The 20,310-nt window shown below is 43.6% G+C and overlaps 2 protein-coding genes and 1 long non-coding RNA gene across 7 annotated transcripts in view; 1 reads left to right on the top strand and 2 right to left on the bottom strand.

The window, feature by feature from the left end:
* TTC17 (tetratricopeptide repeat domain 17) overlaps positions 1-1,354 on the bottom strand; it is a 116,542-nt gene extending 115,188 nt beyond the window's left edge. For 2 of the 3 annotated variants that reach the window (XM_025452523.3, XM_025452522.3), the window contains exon 1: positions 1,159-1,353. In XM_025452523.3, coding sequence (XP_025308308.1) covers positions 1,159-1,317 — 159 coding nt within the window. In that variant the 5' untranslated portion in view covers positions 1,318-1,353. Of the gene's footprint in view, positions 1-1,158 lie in introns of all 3 variants that reach the window. The other variant, XM_025452524.3, reaches the window with a different exon arrangement.
* On the top strand, positions 1,347-18,505 carry LOC112663513 (uncharacterized). Its single transcript, XR_003139306.3, has 2 exons — positions 1,347-1,440; positions 15,450-18,505. It is a non-coding gene; the product is annotated as an uncharacterized LOC112663513 (long non-coding RNA).
* The window catches only part of API5 (apoptosis inhibitor 5), a 28,977-nt gene continuing 18,287 nt past the window's right edge, over positions 9,621-20,310 (bottom strand). Inside the window, exons 12-14 of one of the 3 annotated variants that reach the window (XM_025452525.3) lie at positions 16,800-16,876; positions 16,145-16,281; positions 9,621-11,752 (exon numbers count right to left, since the gene is read on the bottom strand). In XM_025452525.3, the coding sequence (XP_025308310.1) occupies positions 11,670-11,752; positions 16,145-16,281; positions 16,800-16,876 (297 nt within the window). In that variant the 3' untranslated portion in view covers positions 9,621-11,669. Of the gene's footprint in view, positions 11,753-11,807; positions 12,502-16,144; positions 16,282-16,799; positions 16,877-20,310 lie in introns of those variants that run through there. The other 2 variants (XM_025452528.3, XM_025452527.3) reach the window with 2 other exon arrangements.

Here is a 20,310-nt window from a genome sequence, read left to right on the forward strand (position 1 = left end):
AGAAGGGCTCCCCAAATTGCAGCAGGGGTGACTTAATTCCACGCATCCCTTCACGAGGGCCTCAGGGACAACTATCATCAGGAAACAAAAGACAAGAGGGTGGGGGAGCCAGGACTCCCTAATGATTTCCAATTTGCTGTTAAAGAAGTGAACCTGCAGTGTTTTCTAGGTTTTTCGGAAGACGCACACCTATCTGTTAAATCTCAGATGGTAAGGCCACGAAAGAGGCATGTCTTCCAACGCAAGTTAGGCACAGAGAAAAAGCCACCCCGTGGGGAGTCAGTCCCCCACTCACCAATACTCGACACCGACTTTTAAACGGTTTTTTGGCTCATTTGGCTATATTTGGGGTGGAACCTGCCATCAGGAGGCAGAGCTACACGCGAACCTCAGTCCGTGCAAAAGCCGACCTTGCCCGCTACGCGCCCTAAGGAGCACGCCCTCGGAGCCGGGGGAGCTCCCCGACCCCCACCCCCCCCGAGGGGGGACACACGAGTCACTCGCTCCACTGCCTGAAAGTCCGCTGGACTTTCCAGGCTTTGCTCTCAGCCGCTGCGCGTCCTTCGGGTCCCGGGATTCCGTGGCGGAGCGCACACGCGCGCTGTGCAGGCAGCAGCAGCGCTCCAAAACAACAACAAACAAACCAAAAAATGAAATAAATAAAAACAAATAAACAAAAAAAAATGTGGGCAGTCATAAGTTAATGTAAGGAAAGCCTGCTGTCCTCGGGGCGGTCCGTCCGTCCGGGCACACGCGCCTCCAGGGAAGCGCACGTCCTCCCGGGGGCCAGGTGCGGAGACCGCGCCGAGTGCACGGGGCGCTCCCCGCAGAGCCCGGGCGGCCGGGGTCACGGCAGTGCCCGGACGGGCTGCGGCACGTGGGGGAGGCGGCGGGGGCCTCGGGGGCCCAGGCGGTCACGGCGCCGGGCCCGCCACCTGCTGCCCCTGCCCGGGGAGGGCCGGGGCCGCGACCCACAGCGGCCGGGATAACCCACGAGCGCTCCCCAAAGCCCGGACACAGCCTGTCCCCGCGCCGCCCCGCCGCCGGAGGGCTGGGGGCCGCGGCAGGCCTGGGCGGGGCCGCGCGGAGCCCGACCTGGGCATCCCCCTTCCCCGGGGCGCGGGCGGGCGGGCGGAGGGGGTACGCCCTGGCCGCTACCTGCTGCTGGATCTTCCCGTCCTCCGTGACGACCCAGTGCGTCGTGGCCAAGGCGCCCCGCGCCGCCACGCTCAGCAGGGCGGAAAGGCTGAGGAGCCAGCCTGGGCCGGAGCCCGGCGGCAGCGCGAACCGGCCGCGGGGCCCTCCTGCCGCCGCCATCTTGCGCCCCCGGCCCGGCGGCTGGCCCCGGAAGCGGAAGCGGGCCCCCGCCGCCCGCCATGTTGGGGAGGTCGGCGCTGGAGGAGGAGGAGGAGGAGGAGCCGGGGCGGCCGCTGGCTTCAGGTCGGAGACCGCTCTTCTGTGGCTGTTTCCTGCGCGCGGTGCGGCCCCGCGGCGTGGGAGTCCGAGGGGGCTGGGGGTGGGGGGAGCCCCCGCCGGAAGGAGCGCCTCTGTGTGCGGGGCCAGGCGGGCCTGTATGCGCGCTTAATAAAACCGAGGCTCCCCTTTTATCTCATTGCTATTTCCGGCGCTGTCCTGCAGCCGAGAAGAAAGCGCTCGGGGAAGGGCTGGGCGCCGACCCGGGCGGTGGAGCGGGCGTCCCTCCGGGGGGGGGGCGGGGTCCGAGGGGCGCGGGGGACGGGGCGGTCCTGGGGGGCGGGGCCAGGGCGCGCGCGGGGCGGGGCCTCGGGGGCGATCGCGGCGGGCAGGGTCCCTGGGGCGCAGTGGGCGGGGTCCGGGAGGTGCGGTGGGCGGGGCCAGGGCGCGCGGTGGGCGGGGTCCCGGGGGCGCTGGGGGCCGCCGCCGCCGCCGTGGGTGGGGGTGGGGGGGATGCCCGAGAGCCGCACACGTTCCTGGGCTACCCTCCTCCCCGCTGTCGGTGTCCCGCGCAGGCGGGGGGTCAGCCCTACGGCCCAGGGGTGGCGGCGCCAGGCGAGGTCCGCGGGGCCGCGGCCTTGGCACCGCCGGGCGGACTTAGGAATGCACATTCTGGGGCATGTGCGTGTGCAGAGGCGACCCCGGCGTCCTGGGATGCGCCCCCGCCGCGGGCCCCGCGGGGAGCCTGCTTCCCTTCCGCCTGAGCATCTGTGTCTTAGAAGTCAATAAAATCGTTAAAAGAAAAGACCTACAGAAGCGCGCACCTGGGCTCCGCTCCCGCTCCGGGCGGAGTGCCTTCCGGGGCAGCACTTGCTCGGGCTCCCCGCCTCAGGATCCCCGCCTCCGGGTGTGCGGGCCCCGCCGCTGTCCGCGCCCCGAGGCGCCCGCCCGCGCCCCAGCCTCGCCGCCTCCCGCGGAAGCAGGGGCCGCAGCGCTGCTCTTCGGGTTTGGTCTTTTATTTTTATTTTTTTTTTATTATTATTTTTTTAATTTTTATTTATTTATGATAGTCACACAGAGAGAGAGAGAGAGAGAGAGAGAGAGAGGCAGAGACAAAGGCAGAGGGAGAAGCAGGCTCCATGCACTGGGAGCCTGACATGGGATTCGGTCCTGGGTCTCCAGGATCGCGCCCTGGGCCAAAGGCAGGCGCCAAACCGTTGCGCCACCCAGGGATCCCGGGTTTGGTCTTTTATTTGAAAGTAGCTTCTCTTAGAGGATGGAAGCCACGGACATTCCTGTCTTACCTGCCCTTGGCGTCTAGAGCCCTGCTAGGCGGCGGGTGGGGAAATGCAACCTCCGGGCAGCGTGCAGTCCGGGGGCTGGGGGGGGCCTGGGGGGACACTGGGTGGGACCTGGGGGCAGTGGGGGGACACTGGGTGGGACCTGGGGGGCCTTGGGGGGACACTGGGTGGGACCTGGGGAGACACTGGGGGGCCCTGGGTGGGACCTGAGGGGGACACTGGGTGGGCCCTGGGGGGACACTGGGGGGACCTGGGGAGACACTGGGGGCCCCTGGGTGAGACCTGAGGGGGACACTGGGGGGGACACTGGGTGGGCCCTGGGGGGACACTGGGGGGACCTGGGGAAACTCTGGGGTGACCTGGGGGGACACTGGGGGGCCCTAGGGGGACACTGGGCAGCTGAAATACCGGTGATGGGTGCGGAAGGGTGCAGGCGGAGCAGAGAGCAGCCGCCCGGGGAGGGCTTGGAGTGGGGGGCCGGGGGCGGGGGGGTGCCCTGCGGGCGACAGACAGGCGAGCCCTACAGGTGAAAGGGGGACCAGCGCCAAGGGTTCCTTGTACGGGGTACCTGAGCGTCTAGGCACGGGCAGTAGGAAGCGACCCCGAATTCTGGAACACAGACGTGGGGAGTCAGTGTCCCCGCTCTCAGCGCCTTACCTGCAGTAAGTAAGTCCCCTTACCTGTGTCTGACGCTGCAGAGTCGAGGCACCGTCGTCCGCTGTTCAGTGATTTCACCCGCAGCGGCGCCGCCAACCGGGAACTGGGCCGAGACAGTGTAGCTAATGCGGGGCTGACCTCCGGCCCAGCTGACCCCGGAGCCTGAGCGTGGCTGGAGGGGGTGAGGAATCCGAGAAGCCCCGACATCACAAACGTGTGCCCTCGGCAGTTTCTCGGACACGCAGGGGCGTAAGGCTGGGACGCGGCGGGATCACGGCCGCCGTAGATTTCACAGCCACGCGCCCCTGCTTTCCCTGCCTGGCGCCCCGCTGCGGGGATGCTGCACTAGTGTCCTGCTGTGGACCAGACCAGCGGTCTCCTGCGGACTCCGTGTCCCCCAGGGATCATGTAAGGCTGGGCGCCTCCTTCAGGCTCTCAAAGTCAGCCCTTTGCCGGTGTGCCAGGTGTGCCCGGTGTGCCCAGTTCCCTTGCTGGCTGCTGACTCCAGGGCCGCCCACCATTCCTTGCTACCGTGGCCTTCTCGTCGTGGCAGTTAGTCCCTCAAGGGAAGCGTGAAAATCCCCACTGCGACTCTCTGCCTTCCTCCATTTCTGATCTCTGGGCTGTGACTGATTGATTTATAGATTTTATTTATTTAAAGATTTTATTTATTCAGAGAGACACACAGATAGGCAGAGAGAGAAGCAGGCTCCATGCAGGGAGCCGGATGCAGGATTGGATCCTGGTCTCCAGGATCACTCCCTGGGCCACAAGCAGATGCTCCACCACTGACCCACCCAGGCGTCCCTCTAGGCTCAGATTTAAAGGGCTCATGTGATTAGATAAGATCTGTCTGAATAATCTCGCTTTTGATTAACCCAAAATCAACTAATTTGTTAACCTTCATGATGTCTACAAAAATTCCTTCTTGCTGTGTATCATGATGTATCACAGGCATGATGTCATGTTCACATGTTCTGGCCACATTCAAGGGAGGGGATTTTATGAGGACAAGGATCACTGGTGGTCACCCTAGAATTCTGACTGCCTCGGGTCCTGGCTGCCAAATTCTGCCCCACTAGTCTTACTGAACTGTTCTAGGCATTGCACACTACCACATAGCAGTACTTCTGCTCATCCTGTTCCCAGCCTGAAATCCTTTCCTGGCTTTCCCTTTCCAGATCTATTATAAGGTACAGCTAGTCTTCTGGCAGGTATAAGGTGATCTTTCATTGTGGTTCTGATGTACATTTCCCTGATGATTAGTGATGGTGAGCATCTTTTTGTGTGTCTGTTGGTCAACTGCATGTCATTTTTTTTTTAAATGTTATTTGGGTCCTCTCTCTGCCCACTTAAAAAAATATATATTTATTTTTGTGCACATGTGGTGGAAGGGAGGGGCAGAGGGAGAGGGGAAGCTGACTCCCTACTGTGTGGAGCCCAGTGTGGATCTCCATCCCACAACTCCCGAGATTCTGACCTAAGCTGAAACCAAGAGCGCTCAACTGACTGAGCCACCCAGGTGTCCCCCTCTACCCATTTTTAAATCAGATTATTTGTTTCTTGTGATTTTTTTTGGTGTTGAGTTGTGTGAGTTATTTATATATTTTGGGTATTAATGCCTCAGATACATCATTTGCAAATATCTTCTCTCATTCAGTAGGCAGCCTTATCATTTTGTTGGAGGTCTCCTTTGCTGTGCAAAAGTGTTTTTTTTTTTTTTTTTTAATTTCGGTATAGTCCCAATACTTTATTTTTGTTTTGTTTCTCTTGCCTTAGGAGACATACCTAGAAAGTGGTCTTGTTTTCAGTCTTTTGCATGTAGCTATTTCCCCCAACACCATTCATTGAAGAGACTGTCTTTTCCCCATTGTATATTCTTGCCTCCTCTATTGTAGAGGAGATAAGAATACTGATAAAATGGGTTTATTTCTGGGATTTCTATTCTGTTCCACTGACCTATGTGTCTTTTTTTGTGCCAGTACCATACTGTTTTTAATTATTACAGCTTTGTAGTATGTCTTGAAATTTGGGATGGTGATACCTCCAACTTTGTTCTTTCTTAAGATTGCTTTGGCTATTTGGGGTCTTTTATGGTTCTGTGCAAATTTTAGTATTACTTTAGCTCTGTGAAAAAGATTGTTGGTGTTTTGATAGGGATTGCATTGAATCTGTAGATTGCTTTGGATTGTAAAGACATTTTAACAGTTCTTCCAGCCCATGAGCGTGGAGTATCTTTCTATTTGTTTATGTTACCTTAATTTCTTTCATAAGTGTTTTATAGTTTTCAGAGGACAGGTCTTCTACCTCCTTGGTTAGGTTTATTCCTAAGTATTTTATTCTTTTTGGAGTAATTGTAAGTGGAATTGTTTTCTTAATTTCTTTTCCTGCTACTTCAGAATTAGCATATAGAAACACAATTGACTTCTATGTATCCTCACTTTACTGAAATTATTTTTTACTTATTATAGTTTTTTGGTGGAGTCTTTAGAGTTTTCTATGGATAGCATCATGTTATCTGCAAATAGTGACAGTTTAACTTGTTCCTTACCAATTTGGATGCCATTTATTTCTTTTTCTTGTCTGATTGCTGTGACTAGGACTTCCAGTACTATGTTGAATAAAAGTGGTAAGAGTGGACGAGCTTGTCTTGTTCCTGATCTTAACAGGATATGCTCTTAGTTTTTCACCATCGAGTATGATGTTAGCTGTGGGTTTTTCATAATACGGCCTTTATTGTGTTGAGGTATGTTCCTTGTAAACCCAGTTTGGTGAGAGTTATTATCATGAACAGAAGTTAAATTTTGCCAAATGCTTTTTTCTGTATTTTTTGAGATCATTGATTTTTATCCTTTGTTAAAATGTTAAATTTTTATCCTTTGTCAATGTGGTGTATCATACTGATTGATTTGCAAATATTGAACCATCCTTACATCCCTGGAATAAATCCCACTTGATTGTGGTGACTGATCCTTTTAATATATTGTTGAATGCAGCTTGCTAATATTATGTTGAGGATTTTTATGTCTATGTTCATCAGAGATCTTGGCCTGTATATTTGTTTGTTTTGGTAGTACTTTGTAAACTCCTAATTCTTTTTTCAGTTATATATTGTTAGCATCTGATGTCAGGAAGCATTTCCTATATAAATATACTTGTATCTTCCAGAAAGCTTGGTTAGTTTGACTTTTACTTACTATCTCTATAAAGTATAGAATTTTTGAAGCTAAGAATTAGACAATGGTAAAATGAACTTTCTGGATTATTTCCTCCTTTGGGCCATTTTATCTGAAAGTTGCAGAAAATCTCCATAAGATTTTATTCCTTAGAGAAAATACAAGATATAAGTATACCTGAGAGAGTTAACATTCTGTTTTAAAATCTGGTTACTGAGGGACACCTGGGTGGCTCAGCGGTTGAGTGTCTGCCTTTGGCTCAGGGCATGGTCCCAGGGTTCTGGGATTGAGTCCTGCATTGGACTTCCTGCCTGGAGCCTGCTTCTCCCTCTGCCTGTGTCTCTGCCTCTCCCTCTGTGTCTCTCATGAATAAATAAATAAAATCTTTAAAAAAAAATCTGTTTACTGAATATCTTTTGCTTCTTGGTAAACCAACTTAAATTTTAGTGGCTTAAATGTTTAATTTTAAAACACAAGTTAGTTATGGCTGCAAGGGCTATAGAGATGTATCTCCCCAACAGCTATATGCAAAGTGAACAGGATTTTCAAAAGGGGAGGCTGTGGATACCTAAATATAGTAATTTCATTTAGAAGTAGTTTGCCAAATAGATCAAGCAGTCTGCAGCATGAGGACTAGATGGATGAGGCCAAATGTCCAGTCAGCCCAGGGTTCTAGTTCACAGTGACACCAGGGCTGCTCTAATGGTCAGCTTCAAATGAATTTTCCTGATACAGATTTATCATATGTTAATTTATTAAAAGCCTTGCAGCTGTTAATATATTTGGGGAGGACAGTTTCTATGGGGTAATTGTATTGTGACCCTCCATTCTGTAAGTAGCTGATGGTCATCCCTGCCCCCACCCCTGGATTTTATTTCCACATACTCTCAAGTTTCAGTATCCTCACTTGATGACAAATCCAGGTTCATTCTATTCAAACCTTTTTTAAGTTTGTGCTTTTTTGACCTCATCACCTTATTAACAAGCTAGATTTTAGTTTTTCCTCATAGCAATACCATCCCCTCCCCTTTTTAATTTGGTCTTTTCTGTTCCTTTTCTACTTATTTCTTGAGAAATAAGTGAAGCTGTATGTAATATTCTATCGAGGCCTTGTCTCAGATCTTGTTTGTAATATCAAGTCTTTATGACTAGAATTTTACTGGATTTTCTTATTTGTGATTGTATTAATTAGTTTTAGAGAGTAAATGTACAACTAGGAATCTACGATTTCTTAGATTTTTGATAAATTAGATTTCATTAGTCTAAGTTTTAGTTTCTATCACAGTTGTTAGAATTCAATCTCATTTGCTGTTTTCCACTCACACAGAACTGCTTTGAGTTCTTCCTAAGGGTCCTAACATGGGGAGATCATGTTGCCTGGGGAGCACACAAGTGGATGGTCCCGTACCCAACTTGGAGGAAAGGCTAGCTTCCTGGGGACAGTGAAATCTAGTCTGATCTGAAAGATGAATCTGTTAGCTGGATGAATGGGGGTGGAGTATGGGGGGGGGGGTAGGTAACAGTGATTTTCCAGACAGAGGGAATATGCTTCAGGATCAGAGAGCACAGTGCCCTCTGAGTTATTGAAAGTAGTTCCTTGTCATAGATGAGGAATTTAGGAATCCAGCGATTGAAACTAGGAATCTAAAAGCTTTAGGATAGCCCCTGGCCCTCATTTTTATTGTTTTATTTTAGTGCAGCCTGGTGCTCTTAAAGCCAAGTGTTCTGCAGGTTTTGTTGCTTCCATCTCAAATGCTTTTCCCCGACATCTTCACTAGGCTGGCTCCAGATCATCATCCAGGTCTCAGCTCAAAATACTTCTTTTGGGACGTTTCCGGTTTTTTTCTATGCTAAGTCACACTGGAATGCTTGTTTTCAAACTATTCCTCTCTGAAATCGGCTTATTTATCAGGCCCTGCACAATATGATGTGAGCTCCCATGAGTTTGCCTCTGTTGTTCACCACTAAATTCCCAGAATCTAAAACACTGCCTTTAAGTTTTTATTGAAAGCTTACTATGTAGCAGGTGCTGTTTTAGGTAGCTCTGATTATCAGTGAGTAAATACAGAAATCCTTACCTCTGTGGCGTTTGAGCCCCATTACATTCTATCAGGGAGAGACGGAATGAACATTACAAGCAAACTGTACAGTGTTAGAGGTTCGCAAAGGCTCTAGAGGCCATGTGGTAGGGTAAGTGGGATTTGGAGTTTTGGCAGGACAGAAAGGGGTATTGCAGTATTTAAGATTCCTTGAGAAGGTGATCTTTGAGCACCTGAAGGAGAGACAAATAGATCTAAGAGAGTGGCTAGAGGGAACAGCTGGTGCAAAATCCCTGAGGCAGGAGTGTCTTTGCCTAGCCTCTAGGAAGTTAACTGACTGGGGCAGTAGGATGGGGAGGAAGGATGGCAGCTGAGGGCAGGGATGAAAGGCCATGGCAGTGTTTTTGATTTATATTCGGAAATGAGCCACTGAACAGCTTTAATAGGAGTGGTTCTCTGCTGTCATGTTTAGAACAGGCTGTAAAAGAGTCAAGTGTAACAGCAGGGAGATCAATTAGAAGGCCGTTATGAAACTCCAGGCAAGAAATGACGGACACAGAGATTTGGCCGTCTCGGCATACATGTGCCAGTAAAGCTGTCGGCCTGGATGTAATCACCACGGGAATTATCTTTTCTGATCCATTTAAATTTTGGCATTAGGACACTCCTACCCATTCTTGGTGCTACTTCAGGAAGACTTTTAGTAAAGACTGGTAGTTAAGAAGTTCCGACTTGCTTTATGTATTAACTTGAAGATGGAAGTTACTTATTTCATAATGATTTGGCAAATATGTATCTGATGTTTTGCTTCAATAAAAATAGCCAAATCCTTTTTTTTTTTTTTCAGAAGAGTGTATCGGCTTTTAAAAATACATCTCCAAAAAGAATTAAAGATAATTTGCAAGACTGAGCTCCTTGAAGGGAGAGCCATAACTTGTCCATCTTTTATTTTCATGGTCTGATACACTGCTTGGCACAGGAGAAGCGATCAATGTTTAATGGAGTCATAATCATAACACATCAAGACACAAAACAAAATTACAAAAGGAAATTTATTTCAAAAGCATAAGGGAACATTTACATTTGAACAAGGTGAAAACAGGTGTCTTGCAAAAAAAAAAAATCATGGCATGAAGTTTTTCTTTCAAATTTTTGAAGCAAAAATAACCTAAGTTGTTGTGCACTATTGCCTTAGGAAAGGTAGAGGGAACAATGAGGTGGTAAAGAAAGGAACACAGTCAACTCAGTATCAAACTTGAGAAGGTAAAGTCACTTCTGCTCACCTCTGAGTTTACAAATATGCTTTAAAAAAGAAAAAGAGGAAAAGTTACATTTAATGTTCAAATTTATATAACTGTAGTCCCAATACAGTTTCTGTACTTGAAATGGCTTTAGGCCACGGCTGATGCCTCTGAGGTCCAGACTATCTGGTCACAGTTTTCAAATGGCAATTCCATGTTCCTATGTCTGCTCAGATTCCAAGGGAGCTTAGGTTCAGCTCATACTCTTTTGGAATGTTTTAGAGATTATTGCCACCACTCCATAGTCAAGCTGACCAACTTCTTTTGCTCACTTGTATCATTCTAGTCTTTAAAAATATTTTCCCCATAAACATGTGCAGTAATTCTAACAAAGGGGTGTTACTTTTTTCCCCAATGTAGAGGTAACAGTAATGAAGACACCTGCATTAGAATCACAAACTATTCCTCAAAAAATATGTCAAACTACTAGAAAATGTCATTCAGGCATTGAATTTGAATAGCAAACTTGGGGAGGGAAGATTAACTGTGGAACAAAAATATATGAAACATTCGAATGCAGAGCAAAGGGCCTAGGCTACTAAAAAATGCCCATGACATTAAACACTCCACAAACCCCCCGTCTGTTGTTTTAACCTAAAGGTTCTATTAGCTAACTTATACAATAATTTTGATTAATAACCTGAGAAGTTAAAATCTTGAAAGTGGCAAAAGCAAACCGAGAGAGCATCCCTTGCTTATTGGTACACCATGTTTTCAAGTCACTTTTCCTGGGTTGCCCTGGTTATTAAATCCCCAAATTCTAAATTATTCTATCTCATCCTGTAGAAACCTATATGTACATCAGATTCAATATTTTGGCTGTATTTCTCCAGCAGGGATCTCCAAATTTATCTTTGAAAATGCAGCCTTTGTTTATTTTTAGTTTTAAATAACAATAATCATGTAAGTGCAACTGACTCAAAATCCCTCACTACTGGGAGGAAAACCTAGGCAACAAGTTAATAATGGATTCAGTCTCAAAAGGATCATCACCGTGTCAAAGACTACCCGTTCCAGGAATTTTAAAAAAATGATTTATGTTGTGTAGTCAAGTTTCACAGCACGCATGTATATATACACACACATATGCACGTAGGCTTATGTACGTATGTATATTATACATACACATTTCTATTCAAATAGATCCCATAGTCAAAAGTTTATATCACAACATATGGAGAAGAGTTAAGTAAGCAGTGCAAAGCAACCTACTTCCTCCTCAAAATGCAATGTCATTTCTACATTTTAAGAAAGCTGGTAAGTATTTTGCTTTTATAACACTAGGTAGAAAATGCCTAGCAGCTTTATTATAATTAACAATGAAAATAAAATGTTAATGATTGACCATGACTCTTCTCCATATATTGGGGGGGGGGGGGGGGGAAGAGGGTAGAGGAAATCAGTAACCTTTCAACTGATCATCTTTACCAGTTATCAGAAATAGACTGAATTTCATTACATTTTAGTCTTGAATAGCTTTCAGTAACAAATTACCAAGATGTTTGAAAGTAAAAGATTCACAATATGAAGTCTGAGTAATGATGATATTGCAAAAACAAGTCAAGATCGTGGACAAAGCATCCAAAAATATCACTGTGGTTTTTACCTTGGACACAACCATGGTCTGTTACAAAAGTAGATCATACATACAAAGGTATAAAGAACATTAAGTTTTTAGCTGAAGGCAGCAGTCCTTTTAAAGGGACATCCCCGGCAATCCAATGAGTAGTAGAATTTAAGTATATTAAGCTCATGACAATGCTGAAGAATGCGATGTCTTATTCAGTAGAGTCTTCCCCGACTACGATTTCCTCGTGCTCCCCAGCCTCGGCCACCTCTACTTCCCCTGAAGGCTCCTCTCTGCTCTACGAAAAAGCGAACAAGGGTTTAGGTCCTGCTCAGGACTTCATGGCACAGCAGAAACAAGAAATGGAGCTCGTAGCTTTGAGTGTAGCAGTCGGCTCTATAAAAGCGGCGCTGGTATTACGCTAGTCTACAAATTCAATCTGTACCTAAAACCAGGGCAACGTATATACTAAAGCACATATGGCAAGTTGTCAAAGAAGTTCAGAGTTGGTACCCAATTATATGTATCCCACTACTAAGATATCTCAAGATGACAATGTTATGACTACATTTCTTTGTTCTTTATTTTGATGCCTATCACTACTAAAGATAGTTAAATGATAACAAATTCTATATTTAATATGGAATTAGCAAAAAGGCCATTGGCCTTCCAAAGATTGTGCTACAAATGCAAAATGTCTTAAATTATCAATGATCAGTTTTGAAAAATTAGGCTAGACTGAAGAACGTACTTTTCAAATGCAGTGAATAGGCAATTTGTTATGGTCATAATATTTCAAGCACCTGGACTCACAAAAATGCAGATATAAATGCCAACAGCTTTTCTCACTGCTTTAATCAGCTGCTCAGAGTACAGCCAGAAAGGTGATTATGTATACAGTGTTTAGATCACGGATGTAAATTAAGTGTATCTTTTGCAGAAAAATTAAGTCACTTGTGTCACAGAGTAGAATGAGTCTTTGATTCATTCATTGGTTACTCTCTCTTACAGCTCCAGAGAAATATTCCTTAAAGGAGTCTTTCTTTTCTGGAAAAAAAAAAACTGATTAAAATTATCAGCCAGGTTGGACTTTTTATCATACATAACAAAGAGTCTCAAATTTCTAATTCCAGAGATCAAATCTCTTCATTGAACTTTCAAACTTCCTCATTGTAGCAATCCTGTTAGGAGCAATAAAAACCACCTGGGATTGCCAGTTTGGATCCATAATGTCGGATGCTTATAAAATTCCTATTAAGTCCATGTTGCAATCTTTCTTTTTGCCATTATGGCTAGAAATATAGTTACCTTATTTGGGTAATGTTTTAATCTTTTTTTTCTTTCTCCAGCAACCCTGAGTTAGAAAACTAGCCCTTTCCCCAACTTAGCCAATATTTATGTTTAACAGAATGGGATCTGACTCAAAGTCATGGTCACTCTTTAATGTCGTGGCACATTCTCCTAAGTTGAACACTTTGAAAGCCGTGTAAATGAAACCACCATATTTATTACTCCCTGAACATATCCAGAAAATCATAGGTGGTCTGAGGGTAAGATGCTCCCAGTAACTGATGCAGGAACTACATCAGGGAGTATGTAGGCAGTGAGACTTGCATTCTTTTTTACTGTTTAAGACCTGGCCTCATCCATGCATATGTTGGCACATTTCCTCCCAACTGTACTTATTATAAAAACCATTTCAGTTAATTTAACAAACCACTTAGCAAATTAACATCTTCATAGATATCATTATTACCTAGAAGCTAACTGACTACCAAAATTGTTTTTCAATCAATACACAGAACTGAGCTACCCTCAATTGTTCAGCTATATCTAATGAGTACGTTACCCACACTGTAAAAACATGTTGTTTGATATGGTTATCTTTTCTGTGCTACTTCTTTTGGATCTGCAAGGGATGCGGCCATTTCTACAGTTCAGGGAATCTCCAAATACTCTTTTTTTGAAGGGCTCCATCCTGAGGCACCATTCACTCTGCACTTTCAGGATCTTTGCAGTGGTTTCAAGCTTACATTACTAACTTGAAAAACCACTGCTTTCAGTTAAAATTATACTTTATTTTTACATTCTAAAAAGGTAAAAGATGAAGCACACAAGTCACAAAATATAGCATGTTTAGTACTTCTGGGTTACTGGACAGCTCTGTATGCAGGAGGGAAAACTAACCATGAGTAGGTGTTTGTAAATACTTTGATTGAAAATGTACCAGAAAGTTAACTGAGAGACCTTGATTAGTAAAGTGATAAACTTGGATAAGGAAAAAAAAAGTCTATATATGCCTGCCTGTACTCAAAGATCAAACACCAAATCTGGTTTCTCTTCCATGATGATGAAGTTCAGGCCTGTGACACTGGCACCATCTATTTCTTTCACTGTAATAGGACAGTATAGTAATACTACCTGGTTTTCTAATAACCAAAAAGAATCAAGTTCCTAACCCCTCAGCATACATGTCTTAAACAAAAACAAAACAAAAAACCATAAAGCCATACAAGCAGTCTTTAGAAAAAAACAAAACGTGAGCTTGGCTGACACAGAAAAGTGAAATTACAATGATCGTGCTAAATGTGGTTAAGAAAATCCAAGCATTAAATGACAGTAAGAACACAAAACATGTTCTCCCCTCCAATTTTGAGGCAATGACATCCAGAAAAAAAAGCAACATGCTTCTTTCTTTGGGACACATTCTCAGTTCCCTAAGATAATAAAAAAGATGGAAGAAAACTTGATGTAAATAGGTCCACCAAACCTCGTCTCTAGGATCAAGAACTGTTTTCAACTGAATGAGTGAAAGAAAGCCAAGAAAACTCTTGAAATTGCTACTGTGAGAATACTATAACCTATTAACATTCAACTCCAAAATGTAAAATGCTACCAGAAATTTTGCTACTTTCCAATAAGTCATTGTTCAGTTTGTTTTGTAATTCTGTTTATGACCGCCACCCTAAATAACAAGATCGACCCTTTTAGGAATATTAAAGTGGGGGTGTCTGGGTGGCTCAGCGGTTAAGCATCTGCCTTTGGCTCAGGGCATGATCTTGGAGTCCCAGGATGGAGCCTGCTTCTCCCTCTGCCTCTCTCTCGCGGTGTGTGTGTGTGTGTGTCTCTCATGGATAAATAAATAGAATCTTAAAATAAAAAAAGGAATACTAAAGTGCTGTTATTATCAGACAAAAACGACAATTCACAGGCATGTTTGTTCTGCCCTTGTTACTTTGAGGACTATGAACTGAAGTTGTAAGGGACTCAGATTTTCTTTACTGACAGTGAAAAACAATTACAAGCAAAGGCTTTGCATTTTTCCCATCTCTTTTTCACATGTACTGTGTCACTGGATTCTCACTACCAGGCAGGCAATGAGCTTCATAGCGCAGAATCCTCATGGAACCTCCAGAGTAACTCACCTGCCTAAATGACAACACAATTCCTCTTTGTATTGCCATAGCTCCTAATTACTTTCGTTTAACTCAAATGAGGGTAGTATTGAGAAAATAGTTGATTTTAAGAATAATTCTGATAGACACCACATTAAATCATACAAGTGAAAACAATCTTTGTTGCAATGAAGTAGTAGAATCCTTTCCATTTACAAAATGTTTTCACAGATATTCTCTCCCCCCTTCTTACTTGAAGTTTTTAAGAGTTCTGTGTTATCCCTATTTTCCAAGTAAGAAAAGAGGCTAAGAAATGCACATTTACATAACAAGTAAAAAGAACTCAGTGATCTTTGAGTGGAGTGGAAGGGTCATTTCACAATCTAAAAACTGCCTTTCTATAATCTGTTCAGGTATTAAAGGAATTTAGCTTTTGCACGAAGACTTTAATGTCATGATTATTTTACCTTGGAAATGATTATAAAGAGTATGTGTTTCAGAATGTGCTTTAAGAATAATTACTGCAGAATTAATTCTGACTGGTAAGACCAGTCATAAGCATATGTGGTTGTATTATTAACCTCGGTCTTCTTAAAGCAGGATCAAGGAGCGGACTTGGTGATATTTTCATCCATTCTTCTTTGAAAGAATCTATGAGGGTGTAAGTCAAACGAGCCAAACCTCGCTTCTTCCACAGCAGCGGGAGAGAAAGGACTAGTGGGAAGCTTTCCTGGCACCAATGGCTAACGCGGAGAGGGAGTCTGCACTCTGGGCAAGAGGGAGAGACTGCAACAGGACACATCTTCCTTGCCAGATGACACTCTTAAACATTTGATTCCACTTCCATGCATTCTCCTTTTGAAATACTTAAGAAGATGGAAGGACAAGCAGGAGGCAGATAAGGTCTAAGAGGGATCATTAAGATCACCACATCTGTCAGCAGCTGTATCTACTCCCGAGGGAGAATGCATTCAATGTCTTGTCTTGAAGTTACAAGGAAAACCAAGAATGGATGCTTCATGCCAACTTCCATTGTTTTGTTCCTTCCTCTGAATACAAGAGGCATATTTTTCTAAGTTCTTTTCTAAGTATTGCATGCTCAAGTCAGTGAGCCCAACAGGGAGGGTTAGATAGGAACAGGGGAACTTGTTACCCCAATGGCTCTAGTTCCCCAAGCTAACTCAGAAAAGTCCGTGGAAAGAGGTATATGTTAGTATAGATCATTATTAAAATCAAGTATGACACAATTTCTGCCTAATTTCTCATATTGCTTGTACCCAAACGGAAACGCTCACCATAATTAAAGTTGCCCAAATTGCTGCTATATTTCCCACTAGGAGGATTATATATCTGCCTGGCATCCCTTTTTGGTCCTGCTGGAGATTTCTTGGGTGGTGAACCGGAAGTTGTATCTTCATTGGCTCTCTTTTGCCTACAATGGTAAGAACGGCAATAAAAAAATTCTATTACCAGGACGCTATTAATACACTTGTAATTTAGTGTATCACTCACAAAAGACATCCTAAAGATGATACTCATATCAGAAAAAAGGAAATACCTTTTGAGTTATCAAATTATCTGTGCCTTAGTTATACAGACAATACCAGAGGTCATTTACAAGGCTTTAAAATAATCTGGAATATGTAGCTACAAAGACTGTAAGGGCAAGTGACTGAGTTTGTAAAACTTGTCAGAAGTCTAGTTATGTCATAGGAACACAGACAAGCCTGAAAATTCCAGGGTTGTATTCCACTAGTTTATTCCATACATACTGCAATTAGACCTTATATCTTAAGTCATGCTTCTAATACTCATACTTTAACATCTTATTAAGATTATTTAACTGATAAGGTACCATTTTGTGTAGTAAATGTAACAACTGAATTCAGGTTTTCATACTTATAAATCGTGAATATTAGAATACTTAAATCTGTTTTAAATATATCTTACCCAATTTCAACCTTCTGTACAGGTTTCCAGGATAATGTTACTGTGCTTTTATAAGAAGGAGGAATGTGGAAGAGATCCTGAAAAGACAAAATGAGACAAGATTTTTAATATATTTGGTGGTATTGGGGGGAGGGGGGAGTGGTGGTGCGGGCAGGAAACATGGAGACATCTTAAAGACAAACTTTAGGAGAGAGTAAGCTCTGATCTATCCTTCCTGTCCACCTAAAAAAAAATTGCAAGAGAAAAAACAAACACAATTATGTTTACAAATTGCACCTATTACACTTTATTAATGTCATTTTGTGTACATCACCTTCAACTGTAGCTAAGTTTTTTTTTTTTTTTTTTCCTTTTTTTAGATTTTTGCACAGATGCAGTCACCAAGGTGCTTTAAGGGAAAAAGAATGGTGTAATCTGCATTTGCTTTTGCAGACTTTTAAGTGGTTAAAAATTTGAACAAAATTAGAAAACTAAAGACCTGGCTAATCATATTCCTAAAGATCTATAAATGACCAGTAAGGAAAAAACTCACAAGATTTAAATACCAAATTGTTAGTATGTGGTAATGCAAATGTTTGCTGAATTTAAATGATAAAGTAATCCAGAAATGAAATAACCTAATATGCTATCCTCAAAACTTGGATTGTCTAAACGTATTTATTCTTAGTATTTTGCCTAACATTTCTTACCAGTTTTTGATTTCTTTTTAAAAGATTTTATTTATTCATGAGAGACACAGAGAGAGGCAGAGACACAGGCAGAGGGAGAATCCGGCTCCCTGCGGGAAGCTCGATGTGGGACTCGATCCCGGGACCCTGGGGATCATGCCCTGAGCTGAAGGCAGACACTCAACTGCTGAGCCACCCAGGTGTCCCTTGTTTTTTTTTTTTTTTTTTTTGAAGATTTTATTTATTTGAGAGAGAGGAAGAGGGAGCGAGTAAGCAGGAGCAGACTCTGCACTGGGGGCAGAGCCCCATGTGGGGCTCAGTCCCATGACCCAGAGATCATGGCCTGGACCAAAACCAAGAGTTGGACACCCAACTAAGCCACTCAGGTGCCCCATTCTGATTTTTATATACAGGTAAAATTTGATTGAACTGTGTTCTTGGGCAGCCCGGGTGGCTTAGCGGTTTAGCACCACCTGCAGCCCAGGGCATGATCCTGGAGACCCAGGATCGAGTCCCATGTCAGGCTCCCTGCATGGAGCCTGCTTCTGCCTCTGCCTGTGTCTCTGCCTCTCTCTCTGTGTCTCTATGAATAAATAAAATCTTAAAAAAAAAAAAAATAAATAAATAAACTGTGTTCTTTCCACAGTTAAATATACTAATAAAAAGCACCTTCTACTACATGAAACTGAAGTCTACTATGCCAGATAAAGGTAGAGAATTAGTCAGTAGTAAAGTCCTTTGGATCGAAAATGCTTGAAGCTTCTAACTGTACTGATTTAGCATATGATACTGTTATTAAGGAAGGGATTTTACTGTATTTTTTTTTTTTTTTTTTTTTTTACTGTATCTAAATGAGAAAATTGGGATGCCTGGGTGGCTCAGCGCTTGTCTGCCTTCGGCCCAGGGCATGATCCTGAAGACCCAGGATCAAGTCCCACATTGGGCTCCCCTGCAGGGAGCCTGCTTCTCCCTCTGCCTGTGTCTCTGCCTCTCTGTGTCTCTCATGAATAAATAAATAAAATCTTTAAAATCAATCAATCAATCAATCTGTTTGTGGTAATCATTTCACTATATATGTATGCTAATCATGTTGTATACAGTGATGTGTGTAAATTATTCCTCAAAAAAATCTCACATCTTAATATATGAATTCGTGGTTTGAAATTACTATTTTTAAGTTTGAAATAAGTGGTGGCTATGATTACGGGAAGAGCTCAAATGTCCATTGACTGATGATGAATGGATAAAGATGGTGTGTGTGTGTATGTAGCTACACACACACACTCACACACTGGAATAATACTCAGCCATCAAAAAGAATGAAATCTTGCCATTTGCAACAATGTGGGTGGAACTGGAATGTAGTATGCTAAGTGAAATAAATCAGAAAAAGAAATATGATTTCATTCATATGTGGAAAGTTCTTTTAAAAAAAGATTTATTTATTTATTTATTTATTTATTTATTTATTTATTTATTTATTTATTTATGATAGACATAGAGAGAGAGAGAGGCAGAGACACAGGAGGAGGGGGACATATGTGGAATTTAGGAAACAAAATAGAGACAGGGAAAGGGAAGGAAAAATAAAGTAAGATAAAAATAGGGAGGCAAACCATAAGAGACTCTATAGTTAAGAGGGATGAGCTATGGGGATCCCTGGGTGGCTCAGTGGTTGAACATCACCCTTCAGCTCAGGGTGTGACCCCGGGGTCCTGGGATCGTGTCCTCCATCGGGCTGGGTTCCCTGCATGGAGCCTGCTTCTCCCTCTGCCTGTGTCTCTGCCCCTCTCTCTGTCTCATGAATAAATAAATAAAATCTTAAAAAAAAAAAAAAGAGGGACGAGCTAAAAGAGTGATGGACATAAAAAAAGATACTTGGGGGCACCTGGATGACTCAGTTAAGCATCTTCCCTCTGTTCAGGTCATGGTTCCCGGGGCCTGAGATTGAGCCCTTCCTTAGCAAAGAGCCCAATTCTCTCTGTCCACCTTTCCCTCATGCTCTCTCTTGCTATCTATCTCTCACTCAAATAAATAAATAAAACCTAAAAACAAAGGCACTTGTTGGGATGAACACAGGGTGTTTTATGTAAGTAATAAGTCACTAAATTCTACTCCTGAAACCAATACTACACTTATGTTAACTAACTTGAATTTAAATTGAAAAAAAAAAAAAATAGAGAGTAAATGGTTTCTATTATCAACATTTTCTCAGGAGATAAGAGTATTCATACCTCTTCTCTTTCCAGGACACTCATCCCTTACTGTTTCACTGTTGCATTCTCTGAAAAGTTTCTTTCTCTTCTGATTAAAAGTAATTATTGCATGGGATTTTTAATTTTTACCAGATTAGTGTTAGGGTTTACCATTAGTCCTAATTTTGTTACTGTCAAGCTTTGTGCTCTACCTGGCTATAATACTGTTAACTTATAGGAATAGATGATGGTTACTTTGTTGTGATCTCCCCCTCCATCGTCTTTTGTTGGGTTAATGGATACATGGGGAGGGTAAATAGAGCTGAAGGATATTATGCCTTAATAGTAAGGTAAGACCTTAGCCTACAGTACAGAAAGCTCTCAATTTATTACATAGACAGTTAACAGAAAAGACCACAGGGAAACATTTCATGGGCCACACAGGCTCGTCCATCCTTAATGTAAGCAAAGCAGGGTTTCACTGGCCATTTGAAAGGAACTAACAGACCACTAGAACTTAAATCAGTGAAATTTCTTTTTTTTTTTTTTAAATCAGTGAAATTTCTGAATCTAAATGTCTTTGGTTCAATGCTTTGGGCCACAGAAAATCTGCAGGCCTCCTTTTGTTTGCAGTGTTTTTGCAATAAC

This window comes from Canis lupus, chromosome 18 (genome assembly GCF_003254725.2).
Source record: "Canis lupus dingo isolate Sandy chromosome 18, ASM325472v2, whole genome shotgun sequence".
In the NCBI taxonomy this organism is placed as follows: Eukaryota; Metazoa; Chordata; class Mammalia; order Carnivora; family Canidae; genus Canis; species Canis lupus.